This window comes from Cupressus sempervirens, chromosome 3 (genome assembly GCF_028749045.1).
Source record: "Cupressus sempervirens isolate cs-2001-9-10 chromosome 3, ASM2874904v1, whole genome shotgun sequence".
NCBI classification, from domain to species: Eukaryota; Viridiplantae; Streptophyta; class Pinopsida; order Cupressales; family Cupressaceae; genus Cupressus; species Cupressus sempervirens.
This window is the reverse complement of record NC_143120.1, coordinates 433,261,632-433,289,541: the sequence shown is the minus strand read 5'-3', so window position 1 is coordinate 433,289,541 and position 27,910 is coordinate 433,261,632. Positions and strand designations below refer to the sequence as shown.

Genomic DNA, 27,910 nt, shown 5'->3' with positions numbered 1-27,910 from the left:
CATAGTGGGTCAAATTTGGAATGTCTTCCTAGTTTTTCCCTATCTGCATCCCACTTTAGAACTAAATCTCCTTCTATGAAGGTTCTGACCCTAGCTCTCTTGTCAAAATTCCTCTTCATCTGCTGTTGATGTGTCTCCAGGGTTTCCATAGCCTTATTTCTCTTTTCTTCTAGTTCAATCAGCTCTACCATTCTTACTGACATGGCATTATCTTCAATCAATTCCAGTTGATGTGCCAACTCCAAGGATGGGAATTCCAATGAAATTGGGAGTCTGGCCTCCCTACCATATACCAGTAAAAAAGGTGAATTCCCAACTAATCTCTTGGGCATTATCCTATTAGCCCACAGAGCAGTTCTTAATTTCTTATGCTAGACCCTCTGATTGTCTTCTATTGTCCTCTTCATGATTCTAATCAGATTCTTGTTGGAAGACTCAGCCAAACCATTACCCTGGGGATAGTAATTTGATGATGTGCTCAGGTAAATATTGTGATTCATTTCCCATGCACAAATATGGGTTCCAACAAAAGACTTGGCATTGTCCGAAATGATAGTAGAAGGAGCACCAAATCTAGATACAATTCCATCAAGGAATTCAACAACTGATGATTATGTGGCATCCTTCAAGGCAACTGCCTCTGTCCATCTAGTGAAATAATCAGTAGTAGCCAAAATCCATTTATGACCTGCGCTAGATGGAGGATTAATGGGGCCTATAAAATCCAAGCCTCACTGGGTAAAGGGCTGATCCACCTGAATAGGACGAAGGGGGAGAGCTGCAAGCCTTTATTTTCCTGAGAAGAAAGCACATTTCTCACATTTTCTCACATATCTATAACAATCATGAAACAAGGATGGCCAGTAATAACCAGCCCTCATGATCTTCATGGCAGTTGTTCTTGCAGAGAAATGGCCACCATCAAGGCCATCATGAAGTTCCTTAATCATCCTCTCAACCTGATCCACTTCAATGCATCTCAGCAGGGTCCCATTAAAATCCCTCCTAAATAGGATACCATCAATTACAACATAGGGAATGGACTGCAGTCTATATTGTCTACTTTTAGTTCTGTCCAATCCCTGAGGGTATCCATTCCCTGATAAGAAGTTCTTCATGTCATTTATCTAGCTCCTTGGACCATTAACATTTCCTTCCTGCTGCTGCTCTATTATTACCATAGCAGCCTCTTCATTTGAATCCTAGCCTGATAACATTTCTTTGCACAATCCTCTCCCTCTTACTAGCTTGGTAATCTGAATATCAACATCATATTCCATTACCCTAGTGATCCATCTAGCTATCTTTTCACTGATATCTTTGCTTAACAGGAAGTCTTTTACACTAACATGGGGCACCAACAAACGGATTTTATTTTGGGATAAGAGGTGCTTGAATTTATTCAAGGCTCTGATGACCGCAAGGGCTTGCTTCACAACAAAGCTATACTTATCTTCATATTCCTTAAGCCCTTCACTGAAGAAAGCTATGGGCTGCTCCTCATCCTTGTCAATTGTTTGAGTCAAGATAGCAAAGATACTTGACTCACCACCTAGAGTGTAGAGGATGAAATCTCTCACAAAATTTGGGTTCATGAGAGTAGGGGCTGAGGCTATGGCTGTCTTGATTTCTTCAAAAATCTCCTTCCCTTCCTTGGTCCATGAGAAGACCATACCTTTCTTAAGCATAGCTGTAAGAGGTTCCACCATGGTAGCAAGATTAGGAATAAACCTTCTTACAAAATTTATCCTACCAAGGAAACTTTGCAACCCTTTCTTGTGTTTAGGAAGAGGAAGGGCAAGTATTGCCTTTGTTCTTTCTAGATCAATGGTCAGCCCATCCTTAGATACAATGTGTCCTAATAATTTTCCTTGGTTTGTAGCAAACACACTTGGTTGGGTTAAGGGAAACCCCAAACTCTCTACATCTTAGAAATACATGTCTTAGATGATCAAAATGATCTTCTACATTTTTTGAATATATAGTTATATCATCAAGGTATACTAAGACAAACTTGTCAATTAATTTTTCGAAGGCCATCTCCATTGCCTTCTAAAATGTGGCACCTACATTTGTTAGTCCAAATGGCATCTTGCAATAAGCATAGGTGCCCCATTTAGTAGCAAATGTTGTCTTATATCTGTCAGATTCTTTAACTAACACCTGGTTATAACCAGAAAATCCATCAAGAAAAGAGAATCTCCTTGAACCACTGACCTTGGATAGAATCTACTCCATGGAAGGGAGAGGATGGTGATCTTTAAGAGAAGCCTGATTAAGGTCTCTAAAGTCCACACACAGTCTGATTTCTCCATTCTTCTTCCTTATAGGGACAAGTTTGGCTACCCATGATGAGTGCTTGATAGGAAATATTATATTAGCCTCTATCAACTTGGATAGTTCTTTTCTCATTAGAAGGTTCAATCTTAGGATTCACTAGCCTCTATTTTTGCCTTACTGGTTTGGCCTTATCAATTAAATCTATGGTATGCTGAAACAAACTAGGATCAAATCCTTTTAAGTCATCATATGTCCAAGCAAATACATCATTAAATTCTTGACATAAATGAATGAAGTTTTCTTGCTCAGTTTCAGAACATACCTTTCCCATATTTAGAAATTTTTCATCAACAATTGTAACTGGGGCATAATCATCCTTTTCAGTAGCTAGATTCATTCCTTTGCCTCTTGTTTGATCATCAAGATTAAAGACACTCTCCAAGGTAATGAGACCCTTGGGCAACTTGTTAGAACTGAGGTGAATGATCTGATCACCATACTGGTCTTGCAGTCTTGACTGGTTTCTATCTGAGAATTCTACCTCATTCTACAAGAAACTCACAATTTTCTCATCAAAATCAAACACCTTCCAATGAGTGTTGTTGTCAAGGATGGCAGGCCTCACCACCACCTTTATTTGTTTCTTCTTTTGTTCCTCAAGATTCCCTGGTACATCATAAGCTACACCCACTACTGCAAGTCTATCAGCATGTCTATTTTCTTTTCTAAGAATGCTCTGAATATTAAATGCATTGAAGCCCTCAAGCAAATCCCAGACTCTATATTTGTAAGATTTAAGCAGGCCATTTTTGGTGATATTCTAGTTTCTCACTTGGTTAACTACTAACTCACTATCCCCATATACTCTCAAGGCTTGAATTCCTCTATTTTGGGCAAGTAAGAGACCTTGAATCAAATATTCATACTCGGCCACATTATTGGTGCAAATAAATTAGAGCCTAAAGGAGAAGTTGTATCTTATTTGTGTAGGAGAGATCAGCATAACACCAGCCCCTGATCCATTTCTATTCCTTGAGCCATCAAAGTACATACTCCATGTTCCATTTATATCATCATTAGTCCCAACAAGATCAAGAACTTGATCATCTTTCTCTATTATGCAATATGTACTAAGGCATGTCTCAAGAGTCTCTAACATAGGCTCAAACTGATATGCATTTGCCCACTCATCCAAGAAGAAATCATGAATCTCTGCTATAGAAGTGGCAGGCTCATTTACTATGTCATTTCCATCCATCTCTAAAATAGGGAAATTCATGTTGATGGGATTGGGGTTGTAAGATTTAGTGTGATGAAGGGCCTGAGGTTCTGCTCTAATTGAGGCATTGGCTCCATATCTGGTCTTAAATGACATATATGACCAATCGGCAGATATGAATCCACCAATTTGAGCAGTGAAGTCTCTTGAAAGATAGATAGAAAAATAGGGCTTGACTTCAGCAACATATATGTCTTGAATCACATTGCAACTAGGGCATGCATGTAGGGCCATCTCCACATTCTTAAGGATACCTACAGTTTTGATAGTACTACCATATAATTTTAAGACATCCCTAACAATGGGCTCATATTTCATTCCTAAAGCCTTAGCAACACACCTAGACATTACTGAGCTGCTAGCCCTTGAATCTATCATGCAATTGTGGACTAATTTGCCTCCTATAATCAGAGAAACATAGAATGGAGGAGGTCTAACCTTTTTCTTTGTCTCCACATACCTTGCTGGTTGTACTAGACTTGTGACACTCTCTATGGTAGATGGCTGATCCTTGGGTTCAATCTTCTCCAACTCTTGCTGCAACATCCTCTTCTGTGTTGGTATGGTAGCAATGGCATCCCACATGGAGATATTCACATTGGTCTTCTTCATTTTCTCTACCACATTGAATGGTGTATTGGAAACTTTGGTAGAAACTTTGGGAGCTACACTTATAAGAGGTTGAGATGGGGCAGCATAAGGATCACTTGCATCTTTCTTTCTAGAATCTTGTCTTTGCTGTTGTGAAGCACTTGTTTGTTCATTTTTTGCATGTGCATGAGGTGTAGCACTTGAAGTTGAGGCCTACTTAGGAGAAGGAGGGGCAGCATGTTCCATAGCTCTCCTCTTACTTCTTGTGTTATGAGCAATGGAATCTTGGTTTACATTACAATGCTCCCCAATCTAATGATTCATGAAAGAGAAATCATCACGTCCTTGAATATATGAGGCCTCCTTGGGATGATCCTTCTTGTATGATTGCTTTGCTACAGGTTCTTGGTTAGTTAGGGCCAAATAAGATTCTGCCTTCTAGCACATGCAATAGGTATAAGAATAGTTGCAGGAAGGACAGAAATCTTGATCTTGGGCCAAGTTATTTTGAGGGACTATAGCTCTGTTCTGATTTGAGCTTGAAGCAGAAGCATGACTATTTTTCCTACCCTGATCAAAAGAGCTATTCCATTGATTAGGAGGTCGTCCACCATTTGGAGCTTGATATTGCAATTGGGGAGGCTTGCCACCTTGAGCTTGCTACCTTTCCAAGGCCACCACCTTGTTACTCATTTTTTGTATTATAGAAAAACTATCCTCTAATCTCTTCCCTTGGTCCTTCAACTCCCTCCCCTGCTCTCGCAATTTTTTATCCAGGGTCTTCTCTCTTTTATCTGTATTCAGCACTAGACCTTGGAGCATTTCTTTGAGTTCATCTATCCCATTTGAGGATGTGGAAGCTTGGGGAACTAGAGTAAGGGCTTGTGATGTAGAAGTTGTAGGAAGAGGGGCTATTGCTAGTTGGTGGTTGGGAACATCAGGAAAGAAAGGCATAGGGGGCCTTGGAGCCAACTTTCCTCCTTGTATTAGGATGTTCTCAGCTTTTATGGCTATCTCATAAGCATCAGGCAAGGTATCTCCTCCCATAGTTTTGATTGTAGTGGCAATATCACTGTTAAAAGCTCTAAGGTAATGCAAGAAGGCATTACCGGGGGTAAGTTTCGCTGTAGTAAGTATTCTATCCCATGTCTTTTGAAATCTATAGTTAAAATCAGTCATACATTCATGGGGGGGCCTTTTAATAGTAGTCAACTACTCTAAAAGTGATAGATAGTCACTTTTATCCTCAAAATGTTTGCATAATCCTGCTCCTAGTCCATCCCAATCAATTATAGAACCATGAGCTAAGCCTCTATACCACTGTAATGCTTTTCCTTTTAAAGATGAGGCTAGAAGTCTAACAGCAACATCATCCTCTGTGATACCATGAATATTACAGACATTTGCTACTTCTTGAATATGCTCTAAGGGGGAGATGGAAGTTTCACCAGTAAAATCATGTATACTTTTGAGTACAAATACTGGTATATCATGTCTTTGGGCTAACAATAGAGGATTTCCACCATTAAAGGTGGCAAAAGCATGGACTCTTGGCTATGCCATGTAAATGAGTGTTCTATTGATGAGTGTTGATGGAAATCTAGGTTAAGTTCGAGCAATAGGAGGAGTAGAGATAGACCTTATAGGTATATTAACTGTTATTACACCCCTAACTGGTGATAATGAAGTTCTAGTCCTCCTTCTAAGATTTGAAAGAGAAAGCTCTTGATATTGAAATTTACCTCTAGAAGATGCCCTTGTTTCAGCTCTGGGCATGAATCACTGCAACTTTGGCCTAGAACTAGATTTGTTGATGTTCGAAGTCGCCAAGTACTTTGAAGGATCAACCTCTTAAAGGCTTGAATACTGAAACCAGCACTACCTCTTTAGTAATAATCTCTGAAACTCTTTCTTCTTGACACCAATAGACTTTTTGTTTGAAAAAGTGTCCCACCGGGTGTGCCAAAAATTGTTGTCACTTAGGTTTGCACCCTTTTCCAAGGCCTATGCACGAGGACAACCTAGTGAAACTTGGAAGTAACCTCCAAGCTATGGGACTTGAACTGTCAGGTTGAGTCTCCGGAGAAGGCCGGCTTCCTCTTACTATCAGGGCGCACCTATCTACTCTTGGAAAGGAAGAGGGAGAAGAAGAGCACGAAAGGAAATCTACCTAGTCTAATCTAAGGAGGTGATGCACCAAAAATAGAGTGTTCAGACTCATTTCTACCCATATATACACTACAAACCAAGATAACATTCAAAAGACATACACACCCAGACTTATGTCAATCAACAACCACATACAGATCGAGAAACCAAACTGAATAACACAAGGAAAAGGATTTCACTTAGATATTATCCAATAGGCCAAAAATAGATACAGCATGCCACTCACAGATCTCAACAATACACCAATGAGAGGCAAGATGGATGCACATACGCATTGATGGCTAAAGGAGATGATACAGATTGTCATACAACTCAGAGACAAAGGGAATTTTACACAGCCGACCTACGAGCAGTAGTAGAGAAATCAGAAAAGGAGTCCCTTTAGAAAAGATCACAAAAATGCCTTTATAGTTCAAGCATAACTGAGGATTTTTTTGTATTACATTTACTTCTCAACTACTAGCATTAACTTCTCACCTTGAAAATCCAATCAGAGATCTGGTGGTTTGAGTACCAAAACATCTGATATTCCTCAGAGAAAGAGCCTGGAGAAGATAGAACGATGCCAGAAAACATCCCCTGACATAGTAGATAGATATGTAATGGTGGTAGAATGTCCTTGCACTTTGCATTCGCTTCTGAGTTAGTGGCATTGATCACAGGATCGAAATCTCGTGGCAAAAAACTTGATTCATTGTTTCTGGCTCATGAATTTGCAAGGTCAAAGCAAGTCAAATAGTTCCTTCTGCACCAACTGGGCCATGCGAGCCAATCGCCTCTTTTTTTTCTACCACTTGGGAAGTCCTCCATGGTTGACCTTCCTTTATTGAACTAATCGTGCCACCCTCGAACTGTTACCATTAACTGCGGCAATTACAACCTTGACCGTGACATTAACTGCCAACCGCTAATCGTCAACCCTGGTCTGCCAGTGAGACACATGTCAGCAAGACGCTATGTCACTATGGTAAAGATCGCACAACTTCACCATAGCGAGACATCACCTTTCGTTGATCTACCTTGATCTGACGATCGTGAAGACTTGTCATGCTCCGCGCTATCCTTACCCTGGGCCCATCATATCTGGCACCAACTCAGCAACCACACCACACCCAAATGACACTTGGCAATATCTGATCGATGTACCCTGTTGCAACTTGGCCCCACTGATCCACGTGGCGAAAGGGTGCCATGTCACTATGGTAAAGATTGCGCAACTTCACCATGGCGACATGGTGCCTTCCGTCAATTTTCCTTGATCCGACGGCAAGCAAGATAGATACTGCCCCCTGCCCCTCAATGTATCAATCAATGGGAACCAGCCATGTGCCAACCATCTATGTTTCCTACACCTCCAAACCTAGACCCACCAGACACGTTTCATCAGGGTGCCATGTCGCTATGGTAAAGATCGTGCGGCTTATCCATAGTGCCATGGCGTCTGCCGTTGATCTCTATAGATTCGATGGTGGAGAAGTTAACCTTTTACTGCATTGGCTGCGTTGAGGATCTGGTCCCATGCGTTGACTATATTCTGACCTGGCATATGTGGCTATTCCCCATTGGACTAACGAAGCACCACCTGAAAGACTCAAGACTTTGACCCCCACAGAGCGGCCACATGTCAACAAGGTGCTATGTAGCTATGAGGAAATCGAGGCTGATTCCCCATAGCACCATAGCACCCAACTGATGACATGTCCTTTGATTTGCACGTGTCTTCCAATGATTCTCCACCATGGCACCAGACTCCGCCAACTGGGCAGATGAGGTAGAAAATGGGACCCAACCACCTGCCTGAAGCTCTTGCTGTTGATCTCTTCTGTTGCTGCGAACGTTGCCGTTGACACTGGGACTCACCGTAGAAATAACCTCTGGCCGGCCGAGCGCTATGTCACTATTGAAAAACTCGTGGGTTTTCCAATGATGATATGGCACCTTGCCACCTTTTGAACTTTTTGGCCCATGAAAATTGACTGTCTACCGACACTTTCTCGGTGACACAACCTGCCTGCCGTGAAAACCTTTCCGTCAAGCGCTATGTTGCTATGAAGATTTTTCAGCCAACATACGATAGTGACATAGTGCCCACGGTGCCGTGGAACTTTTCCAACCCACAAAAATAGGTTTCCCGGCTCGTTGGACCCACCAGACACGTGGTGAAAGGGCACCATGTCGCGAACATAAATCTCATGTAGCTTTCAATGGCAAGATAGCGCCAACTGTAGATCTTCATCGGATCTGACGATTACAAACTTGCAGCCTGCAAAAAAAATCATAAGGATTGGCATTAAAATAGTATTATCTTTGGAATTAGCCGTTGGATGAGCCAAACATTTGAAATTTGAACCTTTGGCGGGTGAACAAATGATAACAAAAATTAAGACCGATTTACAACTTTACTTTTATCGTTGATCATGTTTAAGGTTTAGATGATTTGTAATTATAATATTTATTTGAAAACATAGGACTAGTGATAGATCAAAGTTCTCCTTCCTTTTTTAAGCCATGGATGAACCATTTAGTAGCTCAACATCCTAGTGCATTAGGATTTTTAATCATGGCCATTCTCCCTGTGTTTGGTGTTGCAATGTTGACCGACATTCAGGCATCACAAGTAAGTAGTTATTAACAAAAGAAATAAATTAAATTTGGGAAATTTGGAAAATTTAAATTCAAGTGATTTGATCATATTAACCTACTGAAATTGAGTAGCCATGTCTCCTGTACTAGAACCATTAATCAATTGTTTGAAGTATGTTGAACATTGTATTGAAAATTGATAAACAAGATTTTCTCTCTTATTTAGCATTAGGTTGGAGTTAATTCCAAGGTCAACTGATTGAGATTCACATTTTAGTGTTTATCTATGAGGATCCCATTATGAAAAGGGACAATTTCTATAAACCAAAGGACAAATTGTATCATCCACATAGAAAATTTAAGCCATGCAAGTTTCATCTGGAAGATAGTCATAGGACTACAACATTAAGACAAAAGATGTAGCTTTCTTGAGAAAAAGAAAGAAACAAAGTATGAGTATATATAGAAGGCACATGAATACTATGGAATTGAAAGTAAATAATAGTAGACATGAATATATATAGCATGCATAGCTAACATGAATATATACAATACACACATGAATACTATAGAATTGAAAGTAGAATAATAGTAGAGATGAATATATACAACATGCACATAAATACTAGAGAATTGATGTTTGAATATGTAGATAGAATACGAGTCTATGTTTGATATGCAGACTAAGTTATACAACCTTTAGAATAGATCTTGTTCAAGTAAGGCAGGTCAAAAAGACCAAGAGGCTTGTCAAGTGTTTTCTAAACTATCTAAGACATGATAAAACTAAAGTAGGGGTTCTATTTGATATACATTATATCTTCTTGGTCATAACTCATATTGACTATATGTTCTTAAAAGATTTTACATGATTGAGGTTTTTGCATTATTCGTGTTTGCTCATTGTATTTGGTTGGTTTTAAACAAATATGTTATAGATGATTGTATGCTTATTTTATTTTTTATAAATGGAAATGTAGCCCCAAAAGCACATGGTCATGCTTTCTTTTTTCATTATTCATTTATGTAGTAGTAGTGGTTAGTATGTTATAGTCTTGTATGATTCAATTAAATGTGATTTACAGAGACTTTGAAATACTATGGTTATGCTTGTATAGAGTATTATTCTCAAAAATCTAAGGTAGACTCAAGGGTATAGTATTATGTTAAATTTGAATATATTATGCCACATTTATTTTGGGAAAAAATGAGTGTTGTATACATATTTCATAGATAACCACTAATCTGTGGCATCTAAATGCTATTTTGTGTAATAACATCTAGGTTGCACTAGTAACTGAGCCTAAGGACAAAGAAATGTCTACAAAATATGGCTCCTATCTTAGGAATTACAAGCTTGGCCTAATACTTATATAAATTATAATAATTTGGAAAAATTACATAGCAAATTACAACCTTCAAGGAAAAGTATAGATCCCTTAATAGCTTTAGCACAAGGACTTGATGTCATGAATAAGGTGTTATAGAAGAAACCACATCTATTCATTTAAAAGAATGTGTCACAGATAACTCAACTATGTGCAAACAAATCAAATATTTTGAAACTACAAACTTTCTACACATTAAACTTTAATTTTGAATGTTATTTACTTGTAGTTATCTTTTACTGTTGTTTTGCAGTTACTCAGGCCTTGTTTTAACAACAAGCTATTGGGTATAGGAAAGTCATTTTGCACAATATTTAAAATTGTGTTTGATGCATTTCCCATTGATACCATGCATACAACATATGATATTAAGATACCATTCCAAGTTTGAATAATTGATAGAGAAACATCTTTTAACATCAATTGCACCTCAAAATCACTTGAGACAAGCTTAACTAGTTCAATCATAAGTTTTACACTTTCTATTGGTAATATTCTTGATAAGGGGTAGAAATGTTTTATAAACCCTTTTATGATGCCTTTAGTTTGTGTTCTTCAATACTTCACAAGGGAGATGGGAGCAATTGCCGACATATGGAAAAACAAGTATAGTTACTCTTTCTTTAATGATTTTAGTTTTATTAGCTAGCCTAAGTAATGCATCTTATGGCTCTTATGAAGTGGCCAATATGATGAAACATCATCTATTTTGAATTTTCCTATATAAGAAATTATTGTTTTAGTTTTCTTGATACATTTTCACTTACTTCCTTTTGGCTACTATTACTTCTAAAAATAAACTCTTTTGTTTCTTATCTGTGTGCAATGTCATGTGGGCTTAGTAGTCAACCTTTTATTTTGAAATGAAAAAATACTTTATAATCTATTTTTTTCATCTATTCTTACCTTTTTTAAAAAGCATTTATTTTGTGTAACTACATGGTCAAAGGGTGGATGTAGAATCTGTGACTGCAACTGCATGTTTGATGCATGACCTTGGTGCTGTTACATCAAAATTTAAGGAAATACTTAAAATCATAAGTGGAATATCAATGTTTGCACCTGAATGCAAACACTTGACTATGCAGATATTACAAGCTAAACTATCTGAGAAAGGCACAAATTCTAGTGCACTCCTTGTAATACTTGATATAATGAAAGATGGGATTGAAAACAACTTCAAGTCATCTAACTTTGGAACTCTTAATGCTATACATAACCTATTATAACTAAATATACTACTAAATATGATACTAAATATACTAATTATGTGACCAAATAGATCGTTACATATAACACTAAATATATGAGTAAATAAACTTTCAAATTTATGACTAAATATGTGATTAAATATACTACTAATTATATGACTAAATGTGTGACTAAATCAACAATCAAAATCAGTGACTAAACTTAGTCAGGTGACTAGTAATAGTTAATATCCAGTCATTTATAACACTACTAAATATACTACTAAGCAATTTTAGTCACTGATTTTGATCTGTGACTAAAATATACTACTACTAAGTGATTTTAGTCACATATCAAAATCAGTGACTAAAATTGCTTACTAGTATATTTAGTAGTGTTATAAATGACTGGATATTAACTACTATTAATTAGACACCTGACTAATTTTAGTCATATGTATACAATTTTTAGTGGTTGTTTTAGTCACATATTATTATTTTTGTACTAGTGATGTGAAACTGAAATTGAACTAATTGCTTAGGAAATGCAAATATAGATGCTATGTGAATACAATAAGCCCAATTAATATGTAATTCTAGGTTAAAGATATAAAAGAAATGAAATATAAAAGACTTGCCTTAAAATGCATAGAGGAAGATGTGTTTTTTCTCAATAACTTTCAGATCACAATCATTTCTAAACTTTTGTTCATGCACCTTGGAATGAAACATTGAAAGGAAAAAAATTATAAATCTCCATGAAATATTAGACTAGAGGACTAGGTCAATATGGAAGGACATCCTACAACCAGGTTGATGTAGTCCATGACTCCAAAACTAACAACTCTAGTTTGCTTGTGAATTGGAAGTTCCAGATCTATAATTCTTTTCGCTCCCAACCTTCAAATCACCATAGAAAAAGAAAGGTTTTAGGGTTGGGGTTTGATGAGGGATTTCCTTGGTCAAGCCTTGGGTTAAGGAATTAACTATAAATGATAAATGTAAATATAAAGGACTATAAAGAAAAAGATAAATGTTAGGACTCACCTTGCCTATGTGTATGTAATGTATATGTACTATAGATCTTTAATTAACATAGATATCCCCATAGTTTGTAATAGATCTATCATAAATATTTCATGGTATCATGGATATGAATGTGCATCAATGAAGAATATGATTCCTTCAATGTGGATCTTCTCCCTTGATGGCCAGCAATACAGTGGATCTTGTAGAGCAAATTCTCACAAAGGATTTTCCAATGCTAGATAGGAATCCACTTGAATGCTTGATAAATGTTTGAATTCCACAAATATAAAAGATATAAATATTCTCTAGAGAAAAATATATTGAATCATTTGAGATGAGATATGAATAAGATTCTTGATATATTTTAAAATGAGGTCTCCAAGTCTCCTTATAAACGATTTTTTGAGTGGGAAAACAATACAAGCCGACTAGGTAATAGTTATAAATTAATCAAACCGCAAGGAATTTCTTGCCCTAAGATCCAAAACTACTAGTGACTAAGTCAACCTGGTTCAACCTAGCCAACACTAGGTCAACTTAGGTCTACCTTGTTTAGGAGGACAGGTCATGGGTGCCATAGAGAGGCAAGGAAGATGCCAGAGAGATAAAGTGGAAAGATAGAAGAGAGAAGAGGAAAAGGAGGAAAATAAGAGAAAGCATGAGCATATTCATGGTTCAAAGAGGGAATCATGAAGAAAAGGGAGCTTAATGGTCTTAAAAGGAAAGTGCATCCATTTTAAGATGATATAGGCTCACCCCTCACACATTGCCCTCCATTGACACACGATACCTACAAGAGAAAATAAAGATGAGAAACCATGTATGTTCAATTATCAAATAGAAATGAAATGACAACACAATATAATGTACTGTAGATGTCTTAGGACCAAATGAAATCACTGAAAGCATGACATCATTGACCTTTATGAGCTCCTCCACAATCATCAACTAAACATGAATGAAGATCACATACATGTATAAGTGCATAGTTGCTAAAATTATTCAACTATAAAGATTTATTCTAAATCAACTATTTCATAACAAAAGAATTTTTACACCCACCACAAAAAAGGAGTTCATGGCTCTACATGCCTCTCCACCTCTCTCATGTCAAGGTCTATAGTCATTGTAGTTGTGTGTATTGAATCCTCCTCCCCAAATATAAACTTATATTTAGAATCACTCATGGGACCAAAACATAATTCTTATACTTAGTGAAAGTCTGGGGCATACAAACATGCGATGTTCTCACTGATGATGAACTCACACCATTATCAACAACATGTGGAGACAATACTAACCTAGTCTAGGACATCATTAAGCTACTCAATCTATGGCTGAATCCAATAGTCTAAGAGTTGGCCTCTATGATGATATCAATTGACATCACTAGAAGCATGAAATCATTGATCTTTATGAACTAAGTGTTGGGAGATTCTTCTACAACATGCCATTTCCTTTTAAAATTAAGAGGTCTCTCAATATTGGGTCTGAGAGGTGCCTACGTGAAGCAATCAGTGTTGTGGACAAATTTACAATGGGTATTATTCGAAGTAAGAAAAGCCATGGGGTGGTTAGAGATGATCTTCTTTCTAGATTCATTGCAACTTTTGGCAAATCAATAGATACTAAGGACAAATTAGATCAATTTCTAAGAGATATGATTGTTAATTTCATTTTGGCATCCACAAAAATGTCATCTAATTCATTGACATGGCTCTTGTGGATTCTTTCCTCTTATCCCATAGTTGAAGAAGGAATTCACCAAGAAATCATGAAGATCTTAGAAAAAAAAAGAAAGTGAAAAGGGTTAGGTTGTGTCATAACCCAACTTTCCTTGCCAAATAAATTGGCATTCTAATTGCCACATAGATGAGGGAATCTAATTCTTGCAACCATTTTTGAATTAATGAAATGTAAACTTACCTCATCTCACCTTGACAGTTTGACTATGAATTGGGGAAAACATTCTTTAAGAAGGGGAATTTTGTGGAAAACAAGGGGAGGTCAGTTATGAAATTTAGAAATGAAAAATAGAATAGGGAATTTTCTTGAAGGACATAAAGAGAGCACTTCTTATCTTTTGATTTGGGAAGAGAAGTTATTTGATGTGTGGTGGACACATTCTATGGACAAAAAAAGTAACTTATCATCATCTAATCTCTTTGAAGACTATCTTCATATCCTACAATCTGCTTTACCAATTTTGAGGTCAAAACAGAGTTTAGCAAACATGGCAGCACCATTACTTCAGCTAAAAAAATTCCATCTTCCATCAACAAGTAGTTATGCTCTTCCAACACTGGATCTTTCACTCCATCGGGGTTGAAGAAGCATTGGCAAGTATATGGGGGTAATAGGAAAGAGATGGCTAAAGTTGTATACTAAGCTACAAATATCACTTTTAGTCAGGTCCTTGATATGGGAAAAAGAAAACTAATGAGTTTACTACTGTTGAGAGCTATTTCTTTGCCCACAGCCAGAATTTTGGGTGCATATTCTGTCCTATTTGTTCCTCCGCAATTTGGGGGTGGTGGAGGAGGCCTTGTTGCAAAGGAAGCTTTAGGAAACAATATTTTAACTTCTACCTGGCTCAAAACTCATCCTTCTAGTGATAGAATGCTCACACAAGGATTAAAGGACTAGTGGCTAGAGATTGGGTAATAGTGAAGAGGCTTGGAGGATGAAGGGAGCATGTCAAGGCAAATAAGCTAGCATTAATTCATAGGTTCCATTTCTCATTAATAAAAATCATTAAATACTTGTTTGACCTTTTAATTTATATGAGAAAATATGCAAGTAATGTGGTTTCTTGTTGTTTTTGTTACTATTCATCTATGTAAAATGTTTTTCCATAGCTGTTGTATGAGAAATATTTTCCATAGTTGTTGTATCTGAAATGATTACCATGGTCATTATTGTAAAATGATATACAACAGGGGATTAGGTTATAATCTTTGGTAGGAGTACCTTTGTTGGATATGACAATTCCTTTGAATTTGTGTCATTAATTTTCTAAATCTTTATTAGATTGGTTAGGAATGACACCCTTGTCTCTTTATGGATCTTAGCACTATGTCCGTATCAAGTTCTTATTAATTTCCTGCATTGACTGTATGTGGTGATTAATTCCATCCAAGACTAGTATGGAAGTAGCATGTTAAAATGCCTTGAAGCTGATTGATAGATGAGATACCATGTAGTCATATGTGATTATTTAAAGTAGATTAATTTGAACCATTTATAATAGTTTTAAAAGATGTGGAACAGTTATGAATTAGATAGTAAATTTTATCTAACATTAGATGATGTATGACGTGTAGGTCTAAGTCATTGGATAAATTTTATGGTCTCAAATTTCTTTATAGATTAACTACTATTAACATTTGATTATGTGTTCAATTCCATGATGGTTGATTTTTCAACTATGGTTTTTGTTTATATCTTCTACACTCCATGCTCTAATGGTGAGGTGGAAATGTCTATTAGGATTAAGAAATTGCATATTATGTTCTATTATGATTTGTGTATTATTTCTTTAATTATGGTGAGGTCTTTTTTGGTCCTTACATAAAAGGCATATCAAACCATATGAACAGTATCTATCGAGTTGATAAGTAACAATGTAAACCTAGTATCTTAGTATTAACCAAGTTGCATAGTATCAACCATGGTCTCCAATATCTACCAAGTTTGCAATATCAGTATTGTGAATCTAGTGTTGACCAAGCCAAGAAATGTCAACCAAGTGATTCATTTTATATTGAGCTCATAGTGCTAGTGTTGAATGAGCAGTGCAATGTCAACCAAGTGATTCATTTTATATGCTAAGTTTTGCCAAGTTCGTCAAGTCACCAGTGCTTATCAAGTTTAGACTACTTGGAAGTGATTAGTATCAACCAAGCTTCTACATCTACCAAGAGCATGATGATGTTGAGTGTTGACAATGGTTGTCGAGTATCAAAACCTCACCATGCTTATCATTAGAACCTAAGTGCCAACAATTGAGCCAACTTTGTGTATTTTGGTGATACTTGTATTATACCCAACTTTAATGAAGTGTAATTTGGATTGGTATATGTAAAATTTATCGTATCACATCGAAATGAAAAATAATATGTGTGAGAAAAAATAAGAGCAAAAGTGCAAATTGAGAAAGCTACAAGAAGTATAATGAGTAGAAAAGATTTATTTATCATAGCAAGGTGATCATTACACTTCAAAGAAATCTCAACCAGAAAACTAGAATTGTAGATTACAGATTAGCCACTAGTTCATCCTAATAGGTGGAATAGTTAAATCATTTCAAAAGGTAGACTTAACAATATTTTGAAAATTTCTTTACCAAGTGCATACTTCATTTTATGTTTTGTAAATTTTCTAACAAGGTGGACCTAGGAGTCCTTATTGCTACTAATAGGGTAGATCATTACAAGTGATCAATTGTAAGCCTTAACTAGCCAACTTTATACTGCAGTACTAAAGCTTTTGTCTATCATCTGCACCCTAGTTTTACTTTCTATTTAGAAGGTTTCTAGGTCACCATATCTTGTGTCAATCTATTATAAATATTTTAATGTTTTTATTATTTCATGCATGCAATAAAATTACTATATAAATGAGGGATTGTTTGGTATAATAAGATTAAGTTCTATTGGTGTCTGATTTACCCCTCCCCTCTTAGTAACCTAGCCTATTGTATATTTCCAACAAGTACAACTTGGTTTTTCAAAAAAGAAGACACACATTAAAAATAAATTATAGTTGAAAGGAAAAAAAATAGTCTAAATTCAAAATAGATTATATGGTTATATAGCTAACTTAGACTTAGGAGAATATTTTCTTCAAGTTTTAAGTGAAAAATATTAAATTCCTACTATAATTTTGAAACATGAATAAAGATAAATATGTTAAATAGCATGGAAAAATCCCTAATCATATAGACCATATGAACAGTGATTCATTTTCATCTTGATATGTTTCTAGAGTGGGAATTAATACACACATCCCTAACTATGTGATAAATAGTGATAATAATAAATAATTAAGTGGTGTGCTAGCTATATTTAGATCATATTCAATCGTAAATGACTCACTTCTAAATTTTTGAATGAATTATATCTAGATTTATTATTTAAACTTGTGTCATTTTTGTGTGGATTCAAATCCATAAGTTCCAGGAATAAAATCTATCGAGTTTGAGGCAATCTTTCTCTTTTGATGTAGGGTATAGTAAATGTTATCATTTATGGCTCCATAGTCTAATTAGATTTATCAAACAAAAGAATTCATACTTGGTCTTATAAGACTCAAGCTCTTCTATATATTTTTGTGAATTCTTCTTCTTAGCAATAATGTGAAAGGGTTTTGTCTATATACACATGAAGAACCATGCATTCAACATGAATATCTTAGCAAAAATTATCAACCTATTCCAAGCATAGGAATAATTAGAAGTACAAGTGCATGGACACTAGGAAAATAGGCATGAACCAAATATAGATGCTAAATTATTACTTTTGACATGTTTCTAACTTTTAGAACTCTATTAGGTATTTTCCTATCCAAGTTTAACTTTCTCAATATAAAGATTTATTCATATAGAATAGATGCACATGTAAAGAAAAGAGTCTAGAGCTTGATCTAATGAGTTTCCTAAATAATAATATATATATTAATTTATGGATGACTTTTATATGAATTTGTATTCCTATATTTATCCATTATAGATCATGAGTTAAAGGTTGATTGTATTTTGATAACATCCAAGATTTGTGTAGCTATCCATTATGCCAAATTCATCCACACAATACAAATGTCATATCCTTTAGTTTTAGAGCCATGCACTCAACAACACTTGATATCAATTTGAATCATAAAAGAGTTATTCAACTCCTCTTACTTCCAAAAATCTAGGTATGAAAATTAATTTTTTAATATATGTGCTCTTCAATGATAAAAAAATAAATTTACTTCAGTAATTCATATGAATTTGATTATGGGTTTTTGATAATTAAAATGAACTAGAGGAAAATACGAAGTTCTATGAAAGCTCTTATGAATATGTGTGAGAATTTCTAGAATGCATGTCAATGGGTTATAACAATCATAAGTCATGAGGTTTTTGAGAATGCACATTGATGTGTTATAGAGATGTTTCCTCATTGTAGTATTTCAATAGATATAGGGCTTGAAGTTAGTGTTAAGGCCCTATTGTAGTATCTTGAACCAGGTTAAGACCTCCCATATCATTTTGAGTGAGGTAGGGGAAGTTGTAAAGTATGCAAAATTAAAGTAGTGTGTTGGAGTGATAAATGAATTCTAGAGCTAGTGAATGTGCAAAAATAAAAAGGAGTCATATTACAAGACTATATATATATATATATATATATATATATATATATATCTATATATATATATATATATATATATATATATATATATATATATATATATATATATATATATATATATATATATATATAGATATATATATATATAACCTTATGAAAAGTAAAATAAATGATAAGGGAAAATCACCAAGGATATGTACATAATTCTTCTACAATCACCATATCATTGAGAAATCTAAGGGATGTCTCTTCATATAAATATTAGAAATTCAAGTATTTAAAATTATTAATCATTTGTGTAGGAGTCAAGATATGGTATAATCCATATTATTTTTATTTTATATCAAACAAATTGAGAGGAGGTTTGAACCCTTAAAAATCAACCAATAGGTAGAAAATAACTATTCTAACACAGGGTGAGAACAACCCAAAAATGAGGGTTGAGCCCACAAACTACAAGGAATGAAAGAAGAAGCCTAAAATTTGGGATATCCTTGAATAGGGGCATTTTATGGGCTTCATGGAGAAGTTAAATGGTAGTAACCTAGCTATTACCTATCAGTTTATCAAGACTTAGAAGGATGGTAGTATCTTGGCAGGAAACCAAAGAATAGAAGCTACAAAGGAAATTATTGTTGAAGCCATGGATCTCAAGATAGATGTGATCAATTTCTAAAGGGATAGGAAGCTATCTGATCAGGTTTTTGATGAGTTTGTGAAAACTAGCAAGGAGAGAAACAGGTTCGTGAAAATTGGTAATTCCTATTTTAATCCACACTCCTTTTCAAGACCTTGGAGATTTGTGATGTTTGTTGTGATTGAATACCTTATCCTTGATGGCCATTTCACCAAGATTTTTGGGCACCATTTTATGTTGGTCAATCATTTCAAACATAGTGTTAGAATTAGTATCCCCTTCTATTTGAGGAAAACATTGGATAACACCATTTTTCTATTTAGAATGACCTTGATGGGGATCATGCTTGCCATGAGGGTTTCATGGTGCTGACCATGAATCTCCTTAAAGCCAAAAGGGTGGATAGGCGCTATTTTAGTAAAAAAAAAAACACTAGAGTGTGATATTGAAGGGAGTGATCAAGGTGAGGGTTATGAGGATGATGAGGTAGAGATTATCGACAAGAAGAGGAAGAAACTCTCACCAGGGAGCTTGTCTATGAAGAAAAGTAAGGGGAAGGATGTGGATTATGAGAAGGACATAGATTCTAAGGAGGACTCTGAGAAGGTTATACAAAATAATTTCAAAGGCAAAACTAGCATTGATACCAGAACCAAGGGGAAGAAGACTGATAAAGCCTTGAACATTCCATCTGATGATGAGCCTCTTATTCAAATGAAGCGGAGGGGTAAGAAAGGGAAATTTCAAGGGAAGAATGATGACATTAGAATCAAGGAAGAATATATTGAGAGAAATACTATGGATATGGATGTGGATTGCATTAAATCATAGTAAGGACTATGAGGAACAAGGGTATATGAAGGGGACCTTGGGTAACCCAAGGGTGATGAAAAAGGATATTTCCACCATGAAGGAATAGATGTAGGATATTAGAAGGGATTTTGAGTAGCTTAGAAAGACTACTAGAGAGGAGAGGACTCTTGGTCAACATCTAGATAGACTCTCTGAGGTTATTGGTAATGTGGAAGAAGTAAAAAATTAATGAAGAGAGTTCCACCAGTGGAAGTGAAGAATGAGGCTAATAAACAATTGATTAAGGATATGTAGAAAAAGATGGATACTATGGGAAACAAAGTTGACAATATGGAAATGGTTATTAAAAACTAGCTGACCAAAATTGTTCCATATTGAAGACTGATGTGGACAACATCAATTCTCTATTGAACAAACTGGATTGGGGGAGTATTCATGGTTCTAGGGATAGGACTGAGGATCAGTGCCCTAGTAAATGCACTAGACCTAATTCTAAGAAGATAGAGGTGATGAAAGATAGAAATCAAAGAGTTGAATGCCTTTGTAGTGAATGTGAATATCCTTCTTAATCAAGCCGTTGATATACTAAAAACCCTATAGCTATATGGGTGTTGTCCTTTTGCTATATTTTCCTATTTATTTTTTTAAGGCTTTTGTACTAGTTTGTTTTGTAGTTTTAGTGTTGATGCACAGTTCCTTGTGGGATTTCTTAGTTGTTTTTGCCTGATACTTTGTATAAGGTTTCGAGTCCTTTAAAACCTATTTTTACTTAACAAAAACCAACCCAAAAAACTATTAGCCCAAAGATTAAAAAAATAAAAAATAATAGAAAAAAATGAGGTGTAAAAAATATTACCAAAGTAGTCACCATCTAGATGATGAGGGTCTTAATAGACTTTCAATACTTACTTAAATCTTTCAAAGGCTATATGATTGAAGCTTTAGGCATGGAATAAATCACCATAACTCTTTAGCATTAAACCAAACATAGCCTCTATCATTTTCTTTGGTCTGATTGATGTTTTGGTTCCTCTTAGAGCATCTATAGAGAGTTTGAAGTCTTTCTAATCATCCTTACTATGGTCAATCACTTCCTTTAATTTTATTTTAAGTTCATCTTGGACACTTTTTCTTGTAGCAATGACATATAACATATCTCTTTCCTTCTTCTCACAAAAGCATTAAGATACTTCTCATATATCTCAATATTATTATCGCAAAGCTAAAAGGTGTTTCAAAACTAAATAGATTTACGACACACAACCTCACATATTGAATATTGTTTTTAGTTGTGAATATTCAATAATTTTCTTTTAATTCTATCATTGTATATAATTATAGATGTTTTTATTGAAGCCAATTAGTAACACAATGACATTTCAAACATAAAATGTAAATAAAAATATAGAAGAAAATACATATAAATTATAAAAACAACATAATTATGAACTTTCTAAAAACCATTTGATATAGTTAAAAATTGAGTTTCCAATCAAAGTAGAGTTTAAGCAAAGAAAAAATTGTCAACCAAAGTAAATTATAATTAAAAAACAATAATAATTAATAGATAAAACAAGAATATTTGTATAATATATAGAAAAAGAAATTAGAATTTTAATTTTTTAAATGTCAAAATGTTTAACATAGAAAATGAAAAATTACATGATAGATCACTATGTCAAACTTTATTTACTGAATTTTAAAATGACTTAGTACATAAAAGCATTACAATACATAGAATATATAATTACTAAAAGTATTATTTTTCGATAGATAAATAAATCTTTATTTTAATTTATTTAAATTAAAGTAATTAAGATTATATGTATAATTATTAGTATAAAATTGATTTATATATATGAAAATATAAATATTTCATAATAAATAAAATATTTATAATATAATCTCTTATATTAAAATTTAGAAAAATATAAATACTATATAGATGTCATCAAAACTTTATGCGTGTGTGTGTGTGTGTTGTGTGTGTTAATTAATTGAAGTAGATTTACAAGATATAGATGACTAACATTTAAGCATTACTTATCTTAAATGTATTCTCCCCTTTATTCTCAATATATTATTCTAGCTTCTGTCATTGGTTTGTCATAACTACATTAATCTAAGGTACCATTGTCATTTTTGTAGCGTCTTGTGTCACTTTGATGTGCTGGCCTAAGCTCAGCACTTGGAATCTGTAGAGTTTGTGGCTCCCTCTTTCCTTCCAGCATCTGCACCACTTGCCTCATGCTCGGCCTCACTTCCTTGTCCTCATGAATACATAACAATGCTACGACCCATTCCGAATCATTAGTCGAGCAAGTCCTTAGTGGCAATCCTTAGCGAGTGGCATGGTAGGGACCAACAACAATTCTAGTTCTCCCTCCCACTGCACCGGGCCCCTACCCCTACTATTAAAGGAGCATGGCCCCTACTATTCTATGGCCCCCACTATAAAATTTTATGGGAGCCCCTAGCCCTCTAGCCCCCTAGCCATTTTATGGCCCGCACCTCCCCCTCCCCCTATAGATAAATTGATAAATAGAGAAATTGATAAATACGCTCTTCTTACCTCTTCCAAGTTTGCCTCGTCTCCAACACCTTCCTCTACAATATTTATCATGTTCCCTTGGTAAATTTTAGTTCTAGCCAATGGAGGAAAATAAAACAGACTTGAATCTTGCACATTCAAGTCCAGATTTCTTCGTCCAGAAATGATTTCCAAAAGAGTCATAACAAAATTGTAGACGTCAACCTTAGGAGTGATGGGAAGATCAGAAATCCACTCTGGAGCCAGGTATTAATTTGTTCCTCTGGTAGTCGTCAGCACACGACTAAAATCTCTACCCATCAGCTTTGCCAACCCAAAGTCAGCAAAGCCTGACCAAATTGACATGCTGTACGTTTCCCAGGGAACTGATTTCTGCTCAGAATTGCTTCTAACCTTGTCTCGAACCTTTCCTTTTTTTTACGGCCATAGCTGTACCATCTGGTAGAGAGCCTTTGAACACCAACCCAAATCCTCCATCCCCAATGTACACCTAAAATTCCTTGTTGCAGCTTTCAACTCCTTATAAGTAAACATTCTCAGAAAAGGGTCCGAGAAATCTGCGTGCCTGGCCATTGATTGTAGCTTTATATGCCTCCGCCATATTAAAATTACAGAGATGACCAGAGCAACGCTGAGTGCACCAACGATACCAAGTGCAGCACCCACAATACATGTGCTTTTGCATTTGTTTGAAAGTGGAGAGGCACCTACCCGAACAAAGACGATTGAATTGCTTGTCGATGAAGTAAAGTTGCTTAGATTGAGCAAATCTGCAGACTAGAATTGGCAGGGCCCTGAAGGCGGATTGAAAGAAAAGGCGATGCATGAGCAGTTGCGTTGGCAGGCTTCCTGGCAATCCTTCATTGTTGATATTCATGAGGCAAAATGACACTAAGGTCGGTGAATCTATCTATACTACCATTTACGGCATTGCATCTCAATGGAGTCTTTCGAACACAGCCAGTTGATGCCCAGTCTTCCGAGAGCCAAGCTTGATTGTCTCTTGGTCTGAAGCCTTCTACGCAGCTGCAAAGATCAAGATTACTTGAGTCACAGATTCTGTAGGCACCACAAGTCCCATATACGGTGCATCCATCACCTGGCGCAGACCAGATCGTGCTCCAGTTATTGCCATCGAATGTACGCATTTGCGCTTGTCTGAATTGAGCCAGAACAAAATGTACAATTGCATTGAAGGGAGGCACCAACCTATAAATTTGAAACAAACCAGAGCTATTCTTTTCAACTTTAATATTCAGGTATTGATTGACATCCGTTTCTGGAACTCCACTGAAGATTTTGCCATCCCAAATTCCCATCGCCCAATACTGTACAGAGTTGCTCCGTCAGAGCTCAAATTGTTCGGTCCCAGATGGATCCATGCCAAAGAAAAAAAGCCCAGGAGCAGGATCCATTGAGTTTTTCCATGAAAATAGCTTTTCATGATGTCCACCGAACACCATCCCTGGCAACCAGGTATCTGCAAGATTCTTGAAACTCTGCCAAACAGCTTCAGATTTATCGTCATCACTCAGCATTAAGAAATTACCAGAATCACATAATACAGCCCTGGACGCTTTTTTTGTTGTGTTGACCGGCCAAATAGATTTGCCTGATGCATGAAACAGAACCAAATTACCATCTTTTGAGAGCATCAAAATGCCAGATCTATTTCTGGCAGGAGTCTCTCTGTTGGCGACCCAAACATAAGTCTTCTCTGGAATTTGGGTGTACTAGATGCCAATATACCAGTTGCTTCTATTGGGGCTGAAGAATCCCAACTCAAATATACCGGTCTTTGAATTCTCGTTTGGCTGTGGGAATAGGAATAGGGGAATAGGAATAAGTATTCTGGAATAGAAAATGGGGCTACATATTCCTGTTCGCTGTTTGGTTCAGCCAATATTTAATGGGAATTCACGGACCCCAAAATTTATGTTTTCTAAAATTAAAAAAACTGGAATAGGAATACGTATTCCAATAACACCTATTTGGGTGGAATTGCAAAACTCCATTTTTGGGCAAAAATTGGAATACGTATTCCTATTTTACTTCGTATTCCAATTCCATTTTGGTGCATCCAAATGAAGAATTAAAAAAAATTGGAATTTACATATGCCTATTCCACTTGTATTCTGCTTGCCAAATGGGCCCTCAATTATTGTCTGATTTCCAGCAAGCAAGGCACCCAATGAAATAGAATATTGAGCCTTAACTGCAGCACCATCACTCTTGGATTGAGAAATTTCAATAACTACAGCAAAAATAAGGCATAGGAATAATTTTCCCATTGCTAAAGTCCCTCTACCACAAATATCTTTCCAAGAGAACTTGCAAGATAGAGAGTCCTCTAGATGTATAGTTTCAATTCCAGGAGGGCATTAAATGGTTTAGTGTCAAAAAGCCACGTCTCGTGAGTCCTGCCTTGCGTTTTGAAGGGTTCAGAGATGCAGTCCGTGGTAGACAAGTTAAGTTTGATGCACTTACAAAGTCAGTCGTCCTAGGGAAAAATATGCAGGTAGAAATTAATGGCCCGATGACAAGTTTTACAACGTTAAAGTTGATATTGTGAAGACCAACAGTTAAGTCATTGTTCCCTCCAATAATCGAGTCTCTTGGTTTCCAAAGACTCTTCATTTGTAATATTATTGGAGCCCTTTTATATGCTGCTCCTGCTCATTTGTAATTAACTTTTTACACATTAATCTAATACTCTGTAGTCTGGACGTAGCCACTATTGTGGCGAACCAGGATAGATCTAGTGTTGTGTATTTCTTCTTATTGTGACATTTTTATTCTCTGTTTAAATCCCTTCAATTGGTATCAGAGCACGAGGTGTGCAGATTGGGAAATCAGTGTTGAATTTTTCAAAAAGATGGAGGATTTGAAAATAGAGAAATTTATAGGCAAGAATTACAGCCTGTGGAAAGTGCAGATGTGCTCCTTGTTGGTTAAGCAAGACTTGGCTCTTGCAATCAAAGGAAATTCTAGGAAACCATCTACAACTACTGATGAAGATTGGGAAAAGATGGATGAGAAGGTGATGGCATCCATTTTTCTCTCGCTAGCGAAAAACGTCTTGTTCAATGTCTCAAATGAGAAGTCAATGAAAGAGGTTTGGGACAAACTTCAGAATATGTATCAAACGATGTCAGTTGCAAACAAAATCTTCATTATGAAGAAAATCTACAAACTAAAAATGAAGGAAGGGACTGCAATGTCAAATCATATAAATGATTTGAACACCCTATTATGTCAAGCAAGCTTGGTTGGTATGACTCAAGATGATGAATACAAAGCAATCATCTTGTTATGTTATCCCGTAGTTACAGCTGTAAGTACTTCAAACTCTACAAAGTCAAAGCTAGCCTACAATGAAGTTGTTGCCACTTTATTAAGTGAAGACACGAGAAGAAGTAACAAGGACTCCTCATCCGGTGATGCTCTCACTATGGTCAGCACTGAGAGAAGAGGAAGAAGCCATCATAGAGGAAATAATAATTACAATGAGCAAAGATCAAAGTCATCCAATCATTCAAGGTCAAGAGGTAGGAATGGTGAATGCTGGTTTTGTGGTAAGCCTAGCCACACAAAGAGAAATTGTTGGGCTTACAAGAAAGCACAAGAAAATGTGAGAAACATGGAAGCAAATACAGCCTATGAGAAAGATAAAAGTGCTTTAGTTCTTTCTACAAGTGACAAAAAATCAGAATCTTGGGTGATAGATTTCGGAGCTTCTTTCCATGCTAATTCATGTACAGATTGTTTCACAAACTACCATGAAGGTCAATTTCGAGAGGTATTTCTTGGAGACAACAAATCCTATAAAATAGTTCCCAAAGGTGACATTTTGTTACAACTGGAAGATGGAGGGAAATGGTTGTTAAAAGATGTTCACCATGTTCCCAAATTAAAGTGAAATCTGATTTTGGTCAATCAACTCTTTGAACAAGGATATTATCCATTCTTATATTTGGATACTTGAAAAGTTACCAAGGGTTTGAGAATAATTGCCAAGGGAAACAAAGTTGGTAATCTTTATCTTCTTGAGAAGCCTACTGAAATAGGGGTTGTTATGACAGTCATGGGCAGCGATGCAGCACTTTGGCATCAAAGATTAGGCCACATGAACAAAAAGGGCCTTGAGATAAATCTCAAAGGGGATCAACTACCGGGTCTCCAATCAGCAAATTTGGAATTTTTTGAACATTGCCTTTACGAAAAATAAAAGCGGGTCAGCTTCTTAAAAGATGGACATAATCTCAAGGAGAAACCATTGGAACTTGTACACTTGGATGTCTTTGGTCCGGTTGAGGTAAGCTCTACCTCACTAAATTTAATTTCACTAAATTTCTCATCCTTTTTAGATGTTGAGGGGCTCGAAATCAGTAAAATTTGATCTTTGTTAGACTTTTTGTAAGTCATTCAACTTGACCACTATACGAAGTGCCATTTGATATAATGTTCTAAGTGTGAAAATCGTAGGATGTTTTCTTACTCAAAGATCATGTTACATTTTAGTTTGAAATTCTATTACTTTTACAAGTTTATAATTTGTACTATATCCTAAATATCTATTTTAAAATTAAAATTTTAATATTAAATAATTGTAATTTTTTGAAGATCAATCATTTATACATGCATAATAAAATTGTATGAGAAAACATTATGTATTGTTGATATCTTTAATCACAATAAACTTGAGTTTTTAACTTTCTTTGTATTGTATAAATATTAATATCTTATTTAAATTTACTCTTTCTTTCTATTTATTTCTTTAAACTTTCATATATAAGTGAGACAAGATGTTGAAACAAAACAAGTTCAAAGAGAAAGTAAAAGTAATTTTCATTATCAAAAACCATGTTTTGAAGGGACCCAAAATCATTTAACAATTTTTTTTAATAGAAGTTATACATAGCAGTAGAGTCCACCATAAAAATGCTGCCCAAAGACTTTTACTAAAAATAAAAAAAAGATGAACACAAAAAGAAAATAAAAAATAACAAAGCATTCCAAAAACCCATAGTAGAATGGAGGAACATAA

General features: G+C 35.5%; 2 protein-coding genes across 2 annotated transcripts; both read right to left on the bottom strand.

Annotated features, from left to right (window-relative positions):
- Positions 1 to 8,520: 8,520 nt before the first annotated feature.
- On the bottom strand, positions 8,521 to 24,182 carry LOC149566881 (G-type lectin S-receptor-like serine/threonine-protein kinase SD2-2). The gene is made up of 6 exons (XM_089816555.1): positions 23,783 to 24,182; positions 23,429 to 23,721; positions 23,198 to 23,372; positions 22,885 to 23,099; positions 22,444 to 22,576; positions 8,521 to 8,582 (listed from the first exon to the last, which is right to left on the bottom strand). The coding sequence occupies exons 1-6, from the start codon at positions 24,180 to 24,182 to the stop codon at positions 8,521 to 8,523; spliced, it is 1,278 nt and encodes a 425-aa protein (XP_089672681.1).
- A 27-nt stretch (positions 24,183 to 24,209) lies between these two features.
- Positions 24,210 to 25,154, bottom strand: LOC149566880 (G-type lectin S-receptor-like serine/threonine-protein kinase B120). Its single transcript, XM_089816553.1, has 2 exons — positions 24,983 to 25,154; positions 24,210 to 24,580 (listed from the first exon to the last, which is right to left on the bottom strand). Exons 1-2 carry the CDS (start codon positions 25,152 to 25,154, stop codon positions 24,210 to 24,212), a joined length of 543 nt encoding a protein of 180 aa, XP_089672679.1.
- Positions 25,155 to 27,910: the final 2,756 nt, after the last annotated feature.